Source organism: Catharus ustulatus, chromosome 2, assembly GCF_009819885.2.
Source record: "Catharus ustulatus isolate bCatUst1 chromosome 2, bCatUst1.pri.v2, whole genome shotgun sequence".
Lineage (NCBI taxonomy): Eukaryota > Metazoa > Chordata > Aves > Passeriformes > Turdidae > Catharus > Catharus ustulatus.
The window spans coordinates 65,709,842-65,728,160 of NC_046222.1; the positions used below are offsets into that span (position 1 = coordinate 65,709,842).

Consider the following 18,319-nt stretch of genomic DNA (forward strand, 5'->3'; position numbering starts at 1 on the left):
ATTTATTACTTTTGTGTATATCTTTTATTTCAGGTTGATGAAAAGGCTCTAAAACACATAACAGAGATGGGTTTTAGCAAAGAAGCAGCAAGACAGGCACTTATGGATAACAGTAACAGCCTAGAGGCAGCATTAAATTTTCTTCTGAACAACAGTAAACAGAAACCCATTCAGGGACCACCACCTAGAGGTAAAGCTTGCAAAGAGATACTTAATAACAGTTTACAAGCCAAAGAACTTGTGTATGGTGGATTACTAATGTAGTTATAGAAGAGCGTATTTGCATGTTTTTTTCCCTGCAATTTAGAATGCATTGCAAACCTAAAAACATATCCCTAAGAAAGGCTTCTGTGTATTATATTCTTATCAAAAATTTTGAATTGGAAGTCAGATATTTAATTAGCCTTAAATGGGAAATGTGTATCCTAGAATCACAGAAGAATGTGGATTGTAAGGGACTTTAAAGATCATCTTGTTCCACCACACCCACCTCCCAGACAGAGAGGCCACGCACTAGACCAGGTTGCTCGGGGCCCCATCCAACCTGGTCTTGAACACTTCCAAGGCATCCACAGCTTCTATGGACAACCTGTTCTGGTGCCTCATCACCCTCATAGTAAAGAATTTCTTTCTCACATCTAATCTAAATCTCTCCAGTTTTTAGTTTAAAATTGTACTCCCTTGTCCTATCAGTGCCTTTCTGTGACAGAATTTTTTAGAGACATAAAAGACGAACATTTTGTAAATCAAATGAAAGCATGTGTGCACTTTTTTATTTTTTATTGTCCATTCACACAAAGCCTTTAATGTTTACAGGTAAGGGGAAGGGCCGAGGGCGAATAAGACCTGAAGATGAAGAGGAACTAGGAAATGCCAGGCCATCTGCACCAAGCACACTGTTTGATTTCTTGGAATCCAAAATGGGTACTCTAACAGTAGAGGGTGAGTTACTGAAATATGTGTATCTGCAAAAAATGCTGGATAGTATAGGTAAAATGCTTTTTCTTAACTCTGTAATCTAAAAGTTCCTAGAACTTCTTCCAGAGTCAGTTATTAAAAAAAAAGGAGTACTTGGAGAATTATTCTTCTCAAGAAAGGTGAAATAAATTGCTCCATGGTGGTTAGTTGTCTAAAAGTCAGCAATTTGAAATAAGATGACATAAATCACAATTTGTTAATCTAATTGTATTCTTCCTGAATCATGAGTCTTCATTTATGATATCACAAGTCTTCACTGTATTTATCAAAAATCTAAATATTCAAAGAAAATATTTTAACTGCACCAGCATTCTGCATTAGCTGATACAATTTTGTAAACTGGTCAGGTAGTGAATATAACCACATTTTCAGAAAGAAGATATAGGGAATGATGTTTGAGATATTTCTTGGCAAATCATTTTACTTACCAAAGATGCATTAGATTTTTTACAGTGAGAGGAAATGAAAACAGTTGATAATGTTTTTGGCTTACACTGCAAACATTGATTTTTCTTTGGATACACTTTGTGCTTATATTGAGGTATTACAGAAGGCTTTTATGTTTGACTGAAAGACATTTAAAGGAATTTAAAAGAAGTAATCCCTGTGGGTTATATATATTTCTTACTGTCAGTGATTTTGCAGTAAGTAGGTACTTGTAGTTTATCAAGACTCATGAAATGAGTGAATTGCTTTTTAAAAATGATACTACTGATTGCTTAGGGGGACTTGTATGATCTTTTGGATTTAGTACATGTATGTAGACAGTAAAGCATAGTGTTATGTGAGTAAAAAGTAGACGTATTTATTATATTTACTTCAGTTTATAACCCTCAATATTGTGTTTTAAAGATAAATACGCATCACTTTTATGAGGTTTTTTTCCCTCTTAAATAGAAATATAAAGATTCCATAAATGCCATAAGAAAAACATAATTCTATCAAAACTTTTTATAGGTTTTATACTCCTTCAGTTACCAAAGGTTCTGACATATTTCCTAGCATGACACACGAGGTTTTTGCTTTTATGCTTTTTATCACTATGTTGTTTTTTCTCGCTTTATCTGAGTAGTCAGTATGTAATCTAGTGTACTATTCCTGAACCATGCTTTCCTGAAAAAAACCCAAACCCAACTTGTTAGCATTTTTTAAGATCTCAGAAAGTTTTCTGATTATTTTGTAAAATTCTGTGCAATCTTTCTGCCTTTTTATTTCTGAAAAAAGTAGATGTTGTACTTTTTAAGGCTTTGAAGAGGTTGCTTAGTTTCATGTTCTTAGCTTTTATTTTCCTTACTGTGTATAGCCCATAGGATTGCATCTCTGTTTCTATGCCAGGTTTTGCTTTTGCTTGCAGAGTCTTTTAAATGGATATTTTAAGAAATGCATAGGCATATTTTTTTTTTACTTTCAAAAATGTTTTTCTTCCTTGCCAAATTTGAAGAAAACTCTGCGTTCTGATTAATTCAAACATATCCTTAAAATCATATATTGGAAGTTTATTTTCTGCCATTTTATTGCCTCTGCCTTTGAAAATAATTTCAGTTAAATTCTTAATTTGTCTTAAATTCCATTCAAGCTGAGGTGACAGGAGTTTTAAAAGTATTTGCTGAGTGATCTATCTGCAGCGATCATACTTAGCACTGTGAACTCTTCAGTCATGGAGTCTGCATCCAAATGTCTGCAGAAAACAGGATATATAGATATTTTACTAGTACCTCTTAAATTTAATTTGATTCTGTCATCTGTGAGCAGTAGAGACACGTAGTTTCAGTTAGAATTAGAAAAGTATTGGTCAGAAATGAAAGACACATTGGACAAACTGATGGAAACAACTCAAATATGTAACATTATAAAGCCAAGAATGTCTCTTTATTGATTTTCCTGCACAGTAATACACTAAGGAGCACCCAGGCTGGCAGGTTTTTCTCCATTAATATTCACCAAACATTGTGCTATACTACATATAAAGGAAAATAGAATGTTCTGCAATATTTCTGGCACCTGCTGTCCTGTATGGTCTCTAAAATCTCATCTTGTTTTTTAGGTATTCAGAAAGAAAGGGGTTTGTGTAGGGACAGTGGTTTTGAATAAATGAGCACACCCCTACTGTTGCCCCTGTTTGTATATGACCAGGAGCTGATCATTATCTGGAATGACCATATTTATCATTATTGCAAGTATTAAAGTCCTTTACACTTCAGACAGAGTGTAATTCCTTCTAAATGACTAAGATTCGACGTAAAATCCTAAAAACATAAGATGAATTTGCTGAACTGAGCTAAATATTTTTTAATCCTGTACTACACCAAATTTTCTTCAAAATCTTATGTGATCTGGAGAGAGAAAGTGAAAAAATAATTGTTTCTCTTTTCAAGTACACAGTGGATTGATTTGCTTTGTGCATCCCTCTTTGTTTTTCTTATCTAATGTTTCTTATTACACCTGAGACCTTAGTGGTGTGGAGAATTTCCTAAATCCACTTCTGGCTCTGCAGTTCTATTGCTGAACAAGAACTGCAGAACTGTTGTGGTTTTCTTTGGATTTGGTACTTTTTCATACTTGTATTTAGACCAAGCAGAAAAGCATTTATGAATTGATATACCTATATTTTTAGGAGGTACTTATATTATTTTTAAAAGTTAAAACAGCACTTAAAGTTTCTTGTTTGCTGTTTGTTTTTTTAAAGAAACACATATTAGTTACACAAAAGCATGTTAGTGTTTTGCCCCGTAAGTGATATCTTGTGATGGGTTTTTTACGTTTTATCTCCTTTTTCCAGCTAAGGAAATATTGTTTTAAGTAATTACAGCTATCAAAAGTATTAAATACCTGACTCCATGATCTACTAGCTCTGTAATTTTAAAACACAGCATACTTAAAACATACTTTATTTAAATGAAATGCAAGGAGTTAAAGCAAACATATCCTTAGCTTTAAGCAGCATGTTTATTTATTTGTTTATTTATTTATTACTATGAATGGTTGGTGGCACCTACAACAGTATTTCTGTGTGACATTAAGTAGTTTGAATTTTGGCAAGAGAAACCTCCTGACTGCAAGAGATAACACAAATAGTAGACAAAATTGCTTTCAATTAGCTGCCTGTGCTTGCACTTGGTTAATTTCTCCTACTGAACACAAAAGATTTTTTCCATTAATCTCCTTATTGTTTTCTTTTGTTATGAGGAGCAGCTCATCTATCTTTGCCAGCTTAAATAAGTAAACACAAGGATTATCAGAAAGAATAAGATGGTACCAAGACCTCTGGCTATAGTATTAAGAAATAATGAACATTATTCTTTATCTAGTCCCAAATAAATTAAGGGTTTGAAATAAATTGGTGATGCAATACAGTGTAATTAACAAATATTTGTTTAATTTTGTGGTCACACAATTTATTTGAGTATCTGTGAGTGAGGGAGTTTGGAGGGGAAAAAAAGAGTCTGACTTCTTGGAGTTAAAAGAAATTTGTACCATTTGAAATCTTCCATGCAGTAGCCATGTTTTCAACAATTACAAAATGCTATTGACAAGAGATCCAAAGTAAATAATATCATATTTGTTATTCAGCCTTCTAGAAATTGAACTTCAGTAAGAGCTAATTGTGACTATCAAGAAAATCACTTCTATTTATCCTATTGGTATGTTAGCATTGTCAATACATGTTACAAGGCTAGAACTTTTATTTTGTCTTTAAATATAAAAGAGAAAATATAGTAAATTTCATACATTTTAAAGAATAATTTAAAAATTATCAGTTTTTGTTCGAGTCCTTTAATCTAGTTAGTTAAAGTTTGTAGTGAATACAACGCAGAATGTTTCAGATTTTTTTGTCCACTTCTTTATCATCACTCTTCTCAGCTTGTATTTGTTTTGTTTCAACAGAAACATGCTCTCAGGTCCCCTTTCCTCACTGTTGCTACATTTTAGAAAGAATTATATTGATATTTATTTAACTTGACAAAGCTATTGAGTATTGGGAATTTTACATCATGACATGAAGTGTGTGCAAATGTATCACTAATTCTCTCCTAATTTTTTAATCTTTTGGCCGGTACAAGATAAAACATGCGCTGGAGGTAACTGTCTCAAAAATATACTTCCATACAGTTACATAAAAGTGTTATTCAGTTTGAGAGGATAAACCAAAACATTGCCACAAATGTGGGAAGAGCCATGGTCATTGAATTTAGCCACATTATTAAAAATTACTAAATCCACAGGAGAGGACCATGGGAAACCGTACTCTTTAAATACCATTGTGCATTGAGCAGTGCTTTATAAATTGTGTTGACTGGGATTTCCAAGTGCAGCAGGTCCTGCTGGTTTCTTGTAATCAGGGGAACGTGATTGGTCCTGTATGGTCCTCTTGCGTCATCACATACAAAAGCCAAAATTGTGAGGTTTCCAGACTGACAAATACTACTTGTCATCTCAAAAGTTCCAAGTAGATGACAAGAACCCTGTTATTAATTTTTAAATTTATTTTCTCATAAAGAAACTTTAGAATCCCTTCAGTTTTTCGGTGATCAGGCCAGACTGCACAAATACATGAAGAACCAGTACTGTTCTCATCTCCTGGCTTTTTTTATTGACTACTGTTGACAAAGTAACATTTACTATTACTTGGCATTTTCCATTTGTGAGTGATTTATACTTGAATGTCAATCAATCAGTTAATGTGTCCTGCTCATTCAAGGCTGCCATGTATGATGCAGTCACAGGAAAGTTTTTAGCGCAAGAACTGCAACTCTGTAGGTAACAGAAGTTTATTGGATTTTGCCTACCTTAAGGTTAGACTAAAAAATGTCAGGTGTTTCGTAACAGCCTTTGTGTGTCACAGTAAAGACACGTAGGAAAAAAACCCTTGTTCCCTGTTTTGAAATTCTCTAGTCACTTTATCTAGTAGTATTATTTTATCTTGCCACTACTATTTAAAAAAAAAACAAAACTGTAATCAAAGAATGCAACACACTTTCAAATCAGCTTGTTGCTTTTATATTATGATCACTTTATGTTGTGTATACAGTAGCTAAAATTACTCATTACATGCTATGAAATTGAATAGAAATTTCAGTAAACCTTTTTGAATTATAGAAGAATATATCTATGTTTTGCTTTTTCCTTGAGGCTTTAACTAAACTGTAGCTATAACTGCTTTGCATGCATTTTGTTATATATAGTCCTTGTACCTTGTATGTACTAAGTACTGTCACTACCCATCTCAGTTCAGGAGATGATTATTCATTTAGAAAAAGGGCAAAGGACAGCCCTTAAGAGGAAATGTTTTGAATCTAGGTCAAACCTAAAATCCTGCCTCCTAAGAAAGTATTGCCATGCCCAATATAGTAATGAACCTGTTCCTGGTTTTTTTTCTGTTGGAACAGTGACTTTAATTTAATGAACTTAATGTTACAGAATATTGAATAAGATGATTTATGGTGAATTAGGTTAGAGTTCTATCTGCATTTTTCTGTAATGGTGTGTACAAGGGAGTAAAGTGTCATTGAACAGTTCATTCTGTGTGTAATTAACATTAGGAATTTACCTAAGAGCCTAGGTTGGGCATAGAAAGAGTGGAAGCCTGAGCATTTTACTACCAGAAGAGAAGAGGTATAAATTAAAAATGTTGTGAACAGAGGCAGTTAATCAATTAGGAAGTTAAATATTTCTAGATGATATGAATTCTGTAAGATTGGTTTTATACAGAAGTGGAGAAGTGTAATGAGGATATTTAGTGAAAAGTTACAGATATAAAGTAAAGAAAAACAGTATTTTCTTGTGTCATTTGTAAAGAAGAAATAAAGAGATACTTCTAACTTTGAAGGTTTTACTCTAACAAAAACCTAATTATACAAGATTTAAAGTAATCTTTGCATTTTTAAAAAGAAAATGCATATTTATGAAACTCTCCTATCTTTCTGAGTAGTATATATTTACATATTAATGCATTAAAAATGTGATGGGTTTCAAGCTAATAAATTATAGAGTAAAATGTATTTTTACCAAGGTCGTGTTCTAGCTAAGCCTTATGTATGCTTATGTCATGTTAAAAAACAAAAACACTAGGTCATTTTAGTAAAACAAATGTGACTTCTAAAAGTTATGCTACATCAAATACCTGTAAAAATTGAGCTAGATTCTTATTGGGCAATTTAGTAAATTCAATTGATAAAAATTGTATAAGCTACTACTAATAATGTGATACTAAAAAAAATAAACCAGGTAAAATTTACATTTTAATTTTAACTTGCCATCTGTCATGTAGTTACGGAATTTGATGCATTTGCTCTCAAGTATCTGCATTCATTATTTTTAGTAGTAACATTCTTTTCCATGGGAGTGTATGAGAGCCTGAGTGGACAGTCCCACCAGGCCCATGCACACACCAGGTTTATGGACACAAGCAAGAGAACAACACCTTTGCAGCTACCCACATCACACAAAATTGCTCATGTGAACATGAATCCCTTTAATGGGTTTGTTTTCCTTTTCCAGCAGGTTTAAAGTCTGCTAGCAGATGTCATACCCAGCCACCAAAATGCACACACCCATGTGAGTCTCTCTTGACCTCTGGTACCCACCTCAAACACCTCTGGTCCAGCTTATTGGCTGGTACAACCTGGAGCTGGTAGGAGAGTTACATGAATATACTTTATATAGATCTGGCCACTATGTGAGCCCAGACCTGGGGTGTCCCTGGCAGATGGCCTTCAAGACCCATATTCACTCCAGTATTCAGCTACCAGGTCTTCCGTGTCCCAGTTACCAGCTTATCCTACCTCAAATTTGCCAGTAGATTTAAAAACATGTCCCCTCACATACACAACAGAGAATTTAGAAAGAGAATTTAATGAGGAGATGGGACAGGTTACAGTGATCATGCGCAGGACTGTATTGACCAGGAACCTACTTGCAGCTCTCCTGTTTAATCTCATTTCTCCTTTATTTTCCCTTGAGTTCATCTTTAATTCTCTCCTCCTTTTGCTCTTCACCTAAATAACCCATTAAAAATTCCATGTTTGCCTAAAAATCTCATAATTCCATTAAAAGTTCCTTTCCTCTGCAGCAGGGCATAGCATGTTTCCTCTTTTTAGTGATATTCATGATAATCTTGTCTTTATTTTCATCAGTTAAGAGTTCTGGTTGAAGCTCTTAAAGGTGATGCTTGAGCACGTCCTATTATGGCTCACTGATCAGAGTCTCCAGAGCCCTGTGCTTTGCTGCTATTCTTTTTATCTACATTTTACCAGCTGTGTTCATTTTATCACTTCTGTTTCTTGCCTTTTCTGTTTTATCTTGAATAGCTCTTAACAAGGTATTTATACAGAAAGTTTCAATTCAGATTAGAAGTATTCCCTTTTCGTCCTCATTTTCCTCCCTCCTCCTTTCTCCATCTTGGAATTCTTTTTTTCTGTCTTAAATGGCTTTTACTCAAGTGAGTTGTTGGTTTCCATAGGGAGGAACGAGTAATCTGAAATTTATGCCTGACTTTTCTCTTGCTCATAGGTGATTTGGTTCTAAGTACAGCCCAGAGTAGTGTATATTTTCCAATAAATAGGAATTGCAGTTCAAATGTGTCTGCTAAATTCTCTGTGTGTACCATTCCATTTCCATGTCAAAGATGCATACATTTCTAAAGAATACTGTTGCTTTATCAGAGTCTGAAACAGTATTTCTAAAATGTATTTGTGTGAAATATGTTAATTGAAATAATTTTTTTTGTTTGTAGAACCAAAATTGCAATTTCAGCCAACACATCAAGTACAGCACAAAGTTATGAATACAGAACAGAATGGCATCAAAGAGAATCATTCAAGACACGTTTCTCGCAATGACATGAGACAACCAAGGAATGAGAAACCCCCTCGTTTTCAAAAGGATTTTCAGAATTCAAGGCAGGCTTTGGAAAGTGGTGGGTTACCAAGAAACAGAGGTCCTGAAAGGCACAGCTCTTTAGAACACTGGACAGATGAAAAACATAAAAGTGACAGACATTATCCTAGAAATGATAGGTCAAAGGATTTGGGTTATCCTATAACCACTCACCAGAGTGATATTGCTTTCAAAAAAAGGGATAACAACATGCAAAACAGAGTAGGAAAGGGAGTGTCTTTTACAGAATTCAAGGAAAATTCTGCTGCTCAAGATGTGACAGACAACAATAACCTGAAACGTGGGAAAAGGGAAAACCAAACACACAATTCTGAAAATTTTTGTGATAGGAAGGCACGAACAATAAGTAGTGAAGCCTTTATGGTAAAAAGTGAGCAACATTTTGGTGTTAATAATGATTACCAAAATCCCAGTAGGACTGATAATTTTAGTGCTGTACCGAATGGAGATACTGAGCATCATCAGAAAGGAAGACGAGTAGGACCTATCAAATCATCAGGACCCACTGCAATCCCATCTTTTGATGATAAAATGATGTATTACAACACCGGTCCCAAACGGAGAACTGGACCCATCAAACCAGAGAAAATATTGGAACCTTCGAGTCACATGGAGTATGGAAAAAGTTGGAGACCAGGGGATGAATGTTTTGCTCTTTATTGGGAAGACAACAAGGTATGCCTTTGCCAAATGAGAAATGTCTCAAATTGTACCTCTAATGTTTTCTTATGCACGTGTGGGAGATATTTAGCACATTACTACAGAGACATGGCCTTTGTTCATAGGTGTGTAGTGGACTTCTTGCCTACTTGTTTTTTATATTTATGGCGTATGCCACTTATAATCACTGCACGAAACTTTTTAAGTGCTCAAATCAAGGCTTTGTTTCTCTCATGTAGGTGCAGTTTAGGATGACTTAAGTTGCTCACTGAAGCATTTGTCTTAAGTGCTGAAAATTTGAAGGGATGAATATGGGATCTAGGTGCCCCTATTCCTTGCTGAGGAACAAAACCAGGATGCTGTAATGGTAGATGTGTAATACCTTTTTCTGGAAAACTCAGCACGCAACCTTTAACAGCACAAAGGAGGAATAAAGTCTGCAGGAATGGGGCTGTATAAAACCTGCCAATTTTCTTTGAATCATTACAGAACAGAAACAGCAAAAGGCTTAATTTTGATTTGCACTATTAGCTAAAGAACTTGTGGACAAATTATGTAATTATGCTGCATGATAGTTTTGTATTGCTGATTTTTTAAAAGTTTAAGTACTTTATTTTCAGCTCTTTTTTTCATTAATAAGATTTCTCCTACAGCAGGATATTTTGCTTTCTTCTCCTTTGCTAAGGAAGTTTTAGACTGCTTTCTTCAATTTGTCATCATCTGCTCAAGAGTCCTCTGCCACTCTTCATGGGTAGTTTCTTTGGGTTTTCTTTTTTGATAATTTGAGAACTACCTAAATATTGTTGTTCTTTAAGTATGTTTTATTCACACCTTTTTGTACTTTTAAAGAATTTTTTGTTATGTTTACTTTGTTATTTATTATAACCATTTCTGTTATATTTTTTGGTCTGCATTAGCTCAGCAGCATAACTTTATTTTTCTCTTTTTTTGCTGGTATAACTAAAACCAGTGATAAATCATACAGGATTTTTGCTAGTGGCAACATACAGTCAGTTGACTGTCTTAAATAGGAATATGTGGCTTGAGTGGATGGATTAGTGTGAAGTATAATGGCATATTACTGAATTGTTTCCTGTTTTGAGAAGCATACTTGCATTACTGTGAAATGAGATCTTGAAAATTTGGAAAGTAAACACCTTGCAAGATAAATACATGTGAGATAATCCCAGACTGTTATGTGTTCAGCAGATAAGGAGGTGTGTTTTGGGCAGTAATTGGTTTCTTGGTAGTTAAAGTAAATGCTGCTACTCACTTCTAGGACAATTTTGAAATGTGATGATAAAATACAGTACTGAGCTTAACCATGTTAGAAGGCAGTAATTTCTTTGTGTTCAGTCAGATAAAAGAGATTGAATACCATCAAGAAAACTATATTTGCATAAATGTAAAAAACCCAATTTTGTGTTTAGAAAAAGGACTTTATGAAGTGGCAGTTTTATCATCTTTTAATCATATTTTGTCATGTTTTAATATGTGATAAGATAGGTATACAAATGCATCCATGCAAACCATATCAGCATTTACAGATATATATTTTAAGTAAACATTTTACAGTAGCATTTCTCTGTATACAGCAGCATTTTTGTCAGTGATGAATTTGTTCTGCTTTGAGAGACATGAAAACAGTCTTTTAAATGCTCAGTCTACTTAAATAAACTGCGTATTTTTTTAATGAGTACTCTAAATACATTTTGCCATGTCCTTGGAGTCTGCTATGTGGAATTTTAAGATATCTACTTTTGTGTCTGAAATTTATATCAAATTTAAACAAAATATAATACTGACTAAGACTAAGTGTATATACACAGACATAGAGACGTATATGAAAAGGAAATTGTTAAGTATTTGTGGTATTTCTGGTTGTATTTTGTGACCTTTGAAAATTTCTCTTTTAAGTTCTACCGGGCAGAAATTGAAGCTCTTCATTCTTCTGGGACAACTGCAGTTGTTAAGTTCAGTGATTATGGAAATTATGAAGAGGTGCTTCTCAGCAACATCAGGCCTGTTCATGCAGACACATGGGTATGTGATAACAAATTGTATTAAAAAATATAAACTATATAATCTGTACAAAATATGTAACTCTGAGGCAATTAATGCCTATTCATGCAAAGAATGTGTAGCAAAATAGTTGCACAAATACACGAACAAAATCTCAGATTTTAGTTGTCTATTTGAAACCTGATAGACATGTATTACAATGTGGTATTCTTCCTGTATAATAAATTTCAATTGTATTGTTTGAAAATGAATAATTGATCTGTCAGCCAAACAATTTTATGCATGTTTTCTCTCTTAAAAGCTGTTACTTACTTTATTCAACCCAATTTTTTGTTTTATTTCATGTACATTGTATGTTGTTCTGTAAGGGTTAGGAAACAGTCATTTAAAGCATATGTTCTGAAGCTTTTCACTACATGTGTATGTATGACTAAAAATAGACATCTGTATCCCTTTATTTTGTATCATGATTTTATTCTTGTTTCAATGATTTCTTCTTTGCCAAATATTGTAGTGGTCATGTATGCATCAAAATCTGTTTTATAAAGTTTAGAATGTATTAGCCTTATGGAAGTTGGAAATTTCAAAAGGCTCTACTAGTGAATATCATGGAAACAGAGATACATTTTGATTAAAAAATGTCAGGATTGCACAATTCTTTGCTGTTTACTCTTAATATAAAAGACTGCAAAAAATATGCATCTGTATATTGATTCCCTAATGATGAGTTGACTGTACTTATTTTAAGTTCTTATTTTGGGTCATAGAACCATATTGCTACTGCTGCAGAGACTGAGCAGTCAACTCCTGTTACTTCCCAGTGGTCTTTTAGCACATATTGTTGCCTGTAGCTCTCAAATGCCCTGAGATGGCCGTTTCAGATACCTGAAACTTCCCAACTGATGCATTGATGTATGAAAGTTTACCTTTTTTTCCCCCTTCTTTTCATCCTACTAGCTGACCTGTAAGGTGCTAGTTACTTACTGTATGATTGTACTATTTTAACCTTTTTTCTGGGTTGATAACCCGACTTTTCTTCATGTGATCACGGTTTTTTTAGGAGTGGCTTTTATTTTACTTTAAGCCGCTGAATGTTAGCTCTCACGGTCTCTAAGAACTAAGTCTCACAACCCTAGTATTAAGACTAAATTGATCCTGGTAGCGTGGTGCCGTTCCTACTTGATCCTAGTAGTGAGGGGCCTTTTTCCCTGCCCCTTCTGCGTATGTGTGACCATGTGTTCTTCCTCACTGCTCTCCTCCCATGTTCGATTGTCAGTCATATAGACACAGGATGAGTTGAATGAAATGGACCACATTTTTGTTTCCCCAGGTTGGCTCATTTTATTTCAGAGTTAGTTTGTTAAAGCTGACACAAGGGTGGGACAATGTATGGAGAGGTAATTCTGACAGCAAGTACCATAGTCCTGACATCATGCTGCATCCTGATCAAGTCATTGAGGCTTCCTCTATTGTTACTGGAGACAAAGAAATCTTTTCAAGGATTTTCAGTCCATTTCAGAGCTTTCTCAAGGTTCTTTTTTCTCTCAAGGTATCCTAGTTGAATTATATGAATTCAAAGAATGAATTTTCAGATCATTACAGTTACACAAAATAAATGCCAATCTTCACTGTAAACATCATTGAATGGGTTGTTTTATGACAAATTACTCTTTTGTTGCTAGAAGGTCCTTGCAGCTATAGGATTTTTGCAGGAGAAATTTGGTTAGGACCTACCTCTTCACTTCTTTGTGTTTGGATGTTCAGCATAATCCTCATTAAGCATTTACAGTTCTTAATCACCCATTGATACTCAGGTTTGTCTTTTAAGCTGAACACTCTTGGTCATTTTTCTTTGTCTCAATGTTCTTATTGATATATTAATCTAGATAGCATGCATAAATGCAAAATGAAGTTATCATGCTGCTTAGTTCTTTTGACTTAAGATTCAAGTAACTTGGTTGTATTTCCTCTTTACAAGAGAGCAAAATGGGTTTTGAACTGACTTCAATGATTACTTTTCTTTCACTGATCAATGCTATTGGCCCCAAGGAGCATCTATTACTGGAAATATGCTGATTTTTATTTCTGTTGTTCCAGATAATTTCCAGATAGCTAAGTGAAGTCCTTTTGCAGGTGCTTGGGTCCATCAGTGCTGGTCACTTTTTAAACATCACCTCCTACAGGAGCAAGCAATTCCCAAAAGTCAGAAGTCAAGCAGGCAAAGCAGAAGGCTGGCTTGGCTGAACAGCAGTCTTCTCTTAAAAATATAGCAAAAAAGGAGGATATATGCCCAGTGGAAGCAAGGTCAGGTGGCATGGGAAGAATACAGAGGTGCTACTTGCCACTGTAGGGAGAAAATTCGAGCAGCTGCAACTCAATTGGAGTTGAAACTGCCAGAAATTAGGGGGGCAGTAAAAAAGAGGGTTTTCCCAAATACATTACAGGACGAGGATGGTCACCTCACAAACAAGGATAGGGACAAGGCACAGGGGTTTAGCACATTCTTTGCCTCCATCTTCAACATGGATGGTGGACAAAGGGAGTCTCGGTGCCCTTACCTAGAGAGCCATGACTGCGAGAACCATCAACTCCCAGCTGACCCTGGAATTGTGTGGAAACTGCTGGTCCAGCTGGATCCATATGTATCTATGGAGCCTGATAGGATTCATCCAAGAATCCTCAAAGAACTGGCTGATGTAATCATAAAACTTCTCTCAATGATTTTTGAGTGGTCTTGGCAATCTGGAAAGGTCTCAACTGTCTGGAAGCTGGCCAACGCTGTCCTGATGTTCAGGGAGGGCAAGGAAGACCCTGGAAACTACAGACCTTTCAGCCTCACTTCAGTGCCTGGTTAAAAGAATGGAAAAATTATTCTAGGAGGTAATGAAAAACACCTGAAGGACAATGCACTCATCAGTCACAGCCAGCTCAGTTTTGAGTGGGGAAAGTCCAGATTGTCGAACCTGATTTCTTTCTTTGACAGGGTAACTCACCTAGGTGACCTAGGAAAGCCGGTTGATGTACAGTAATGTCACAATTATAAGGTGCACCATTTTGACTAAAATTTGGTCCGAACCCAGAAGTGCGGTTTATAATCCAGAGCAGCCAATATATGGATGAATTTTGCCAACCCGTATGTGTGAGCTGGCAGCAGCCCTGAGCCGAGCCAGAGCCCACCTGGCCCAGCAGCAGGGCAGCGGCAGCGCTCGCCGGCCCTGGCGGTGGGGCAGCAGCAGCACTCCCCGGCTCCACAGGGCCCCTCTGAGCGGCTCCGCCGGGCTCCCAGCCCCCAACACCGACGGGCCCAGGCTCCGCACTCCCACCCGCTGCCGTGCAGTGCTCAGGGCAGGGCACCGGCCCGGCCGGTGAGCAGTGGGGCCACCCCGGCACCGGGGCAGGCCGGCGCGGCGCTCAGGGGTGCTCCGCTACTCGCCAGGAAACTTTCCCGCCTGTGGCCCCGCCGCGTCTGACAACCCAGGGCAGCAGGTCCCCAGCCTGCCCAGCCCCGCTGCCCTTGCCCCCCTGGGCCGCGTCCTCCCCTCACCTGGGCAAGAGCGGAGCTGGCAGGTTTAATAAAAGTGAGTGATTTTTCTCTGTATTTTTTTTTGTTTTTAGGCTGCGTTTAGAGGCTACCCCTATCCGTGAAAAATGTTTGCAAATTGAGCACCTGCCAGTAAACCCCACAATCTTGTGATTGTTACTAATTCCTTACTTTGTTGCACACGGGTCCTCGCTGTGAATGAAAGTACAGTTTATAATCCGCTGCGGCTTATATATGGCCAAAGAATGAAAAGTTGCCGACACCCGGAAGTGTGGCTTATAATCGTGAAATTACTGTAATTGTTTTGGATTTCAATAAAACTTTTGATGCTCTGACAGTATCCTCCTGGACAGAATGTCCAGCCCACAGCCGGATAAACAACCTCATGCAGTGGGTGAGCAGCTGTCTCAGATCAGGTACAAAGGGTTGTAGTGAATAGGGTGACATCACTGTTTTGGTGACTGGTCACAGAGTGGGGTTCTGCAGGCTTCTGTGCTCTGTGCTCTTCAACATCTTCATTAACAACTTAGCAATAGGTCTCAAAGGAATAAGTTTGCTAATAACACCAAATTGGGAAGAACTATTGACTCCCTTGAGGGTAGAGATGCTCTTCAGAGGGACCCAGACAAATCAGAGGGCTGGGCACTCACCAGATGTGTGAGGTTTAACAAGGACAAATGCTGGATTTTCCGCTTGGGGTGGGGCAACCCTGATTTTGTGTATATACTAGGTAATGAGAGGCTGGAAGGCAGTGCTGCAAAAAGGGCCCTGGGGTTCCTGGTCAGTGGCAAGTCATACATTGAGTCACACAGCCAAGAGGGCCAACCATGTCCTGGGGGGCATCGGGTACAGCATCATCAACCACTTAAAGGAGGTGATTATCCCCCTCTGCTCTGCACTGGGGTGACTTCACCTCAAGTACTGTGTGCAGTTTAGGACACCACAATATCGGAAAGACATAAAGCTATTAGAGAGCATCCAGAGGAGGGCAGCAAGCATGACAAAGGACCTTGAGGGAAGTGGCTGAGATCACTTGGTTTGTTCAGCTTGGAGGAGACTAAGGGCAAATATCGTTGAGGTCTTCAACATCTTCACAAGCGGAAGAGGAGGGGGAGGTACCTATCTCTTCACTCCTGGGACCAGTGACATGACTTAAGGAAGTGACATGAAATGGCATGAGTCAGGGGAGGATATCAGGAAAACATTTTACACATAGAGAGTAGCACTAGAATGGGTTCCCCAGGGAAGTGGTCACAGCAGCAAGAGTTCAGAAGAGTTCAAGAAGCATTTGCACAGTGCTCTCATCCACATGGTGTGATTCTTGGGATGTCCTGTACAAGGCCAGGAGTTGGATTCAATGATCATTGTTGGTCCCTTCCATTCAGCACATTCTGTTATTTATGATTCTTAATGTTTCTTAGCTGTCTGTACTGAGAACTTGTAGAAATATGCTGTATATGAGTTCTGATGTCCTAATTCAGACTCCTTTTTGAAATAGTTGCTGGTATTGAGTGAAGATTTAGTGAACTCTATTAAGGCATAAATTTAGTCTATTTCTTAGCACTGTTTGTTTAGTACTCATGTTGAATTTAATTATTTGTCCAACAAATATAAATGGGTGAAAGTATACCACTGGGAGGAAGAAAAGAAAGTAAAGCAAAACATTACTTGGTTAGTCACTTGAAAGAGCAGCCAAAGTACCAGAGTGACCTTATTTTGATGACATTGCATATTATTTAAGCACCTCAGCTTCTGGTCTGCTTTTGGAAACCTTTATAAGTGATTTTTGGTTTGTTTGGTTTTTTTGGTGGGTTTTTTTGCTTTGTTTTGTTTTCTCTTGTCTTAACTGTAGATCAACTTGCTCGTATTCTCAAAATACATTGTGCTTACCACCTTAATGAAAAAAGCATAATAATTGATTGTGTATTGTCCATTATCCAGTTTCCCAGAGTTCTTTTAAGTTTTCAGTCTATCTGACACCTTACATGTTTATCCTTCTGATGGCTAGAAGATAAAGCTGAGTTTTACATTACATAAACCAGAAGGATAGTGGGGAATTTTTTTTCAATAATCACATACAATACAATATAAATACATTCAAGAACACTAGAACTGTTTATTGTTTTTCTTAGTGCCTGAAAAATATGTCCTAGGTATGAAATTCATAAATATTTTAATAAAACTGCATTTGGATTCCACTATTCTGGAGTTCTTATAAGTGTCCTGTATGTAACACTACAATACTGTATTCCACTAGTTCCCTCAATGTAGTAGGAGTCACTTAATCAAAGTATTTTAATCCAAATAAAAAAAAAGTCACTGAAATGCCATTGTAGAAGAACTGCTTGTTTTTTCTTGTAAACGATGTAAAATTATGCTAAAAACTGAAAAGCATTGAAAGGATCTTCCTGAATCACTTAATAATTTGTTCTGTGGAAAAAAGAAAAATAAAGTCAAGATAATACTTTAAACTCTTAAGTCTTAATTTTATTCTCTAATTTGTAGGATTTTTTTCCTTAATAAATTATGAAAATGTGTAGTCTAAGTGTTTATCTTGCGACATTTTTCCCTAAATCCAAGTAAGTCTTTGTTTTCCATCTCTATTTTCTTAGTAATGTCATAGGCCTTTTTCCACCCTATTTACACCACAATTATAATTTTTGTTTTCTTCAACTTTATGAAGGAATTAAAGATCTTAGTGCTCCCTATGTATGTAAGTAGTTTCACTTCTATATGTTATGACCTTAACCGATTGTTCTCCAAATAAGCTGAAATTCTTACAGATTCTTTCTTTACAATTATTCTAATTCCTTAGGAATTCTTAGTATGAAGTAAAGCTTATAGTTTAGCTTATTTTCCCCTTCCTGCAGTATCTTGCACTGTATTTCTGCATGAATATATAAGAAGACAAAAATTATTACTAAGGCGTAAATTTTATACATATTTCTGGTTTTTCTAGAGTTTGTTTTGTTCTGTGGAGACTGAAAATCCACTTTGCAGGTTTTCTCAACTCATTCCTCTGGTAAGGAATGAGCTGAGGAAGGAAAATAACAGGATCTTGGATTGCAGTTAATTCTTGCTGGCAGACAGTTCAGAGTTCAAGTTTGATAACATTGTGTTTTGTCACAGAGCTTTAAGAGCTTCTCTGTGTGTTGAATTGCCTTAAACTGCAATTCAGGACTTGATAATACCTGTGCCATTTCAGGTAAGTGAAGAGATAAA

At 36.4% G+C, this 18,319-nt stretch overlaps 1 protein-coding gene across 3 annotated transcripts in view; it reads left to right on the plus strand.

The window, feature by feature from the left end:
• The window catches only part of TDRD3 (tudor domain containing 3), a 99,781-nt gene that overhangs the window by 63,534 nt on the left and 17,928 nt on the right, over positions 1–18,319 (plus strand). For all 3 annotated transcript variants that reach the window (XM_033051126.2, XM_033051127.2, XM_033051128.2), the window contains exons 9-12: positions 34–190; positions 817–942; positions 8,711–9,549; positions 11,452–11,577. In XM_033051126.2, the coding sequence (XP_032907017.1) occupies positions 34–190; positions 817–942; positions 8,711–9,549; positions 11,452–11,577 (1,248 nt within the window). The remainder of the gene's footprint in view (positions 1–33; positions 191–816; positions 943–8,710; positions 9,550–11,451; positions 11,578–18,319) is intronic.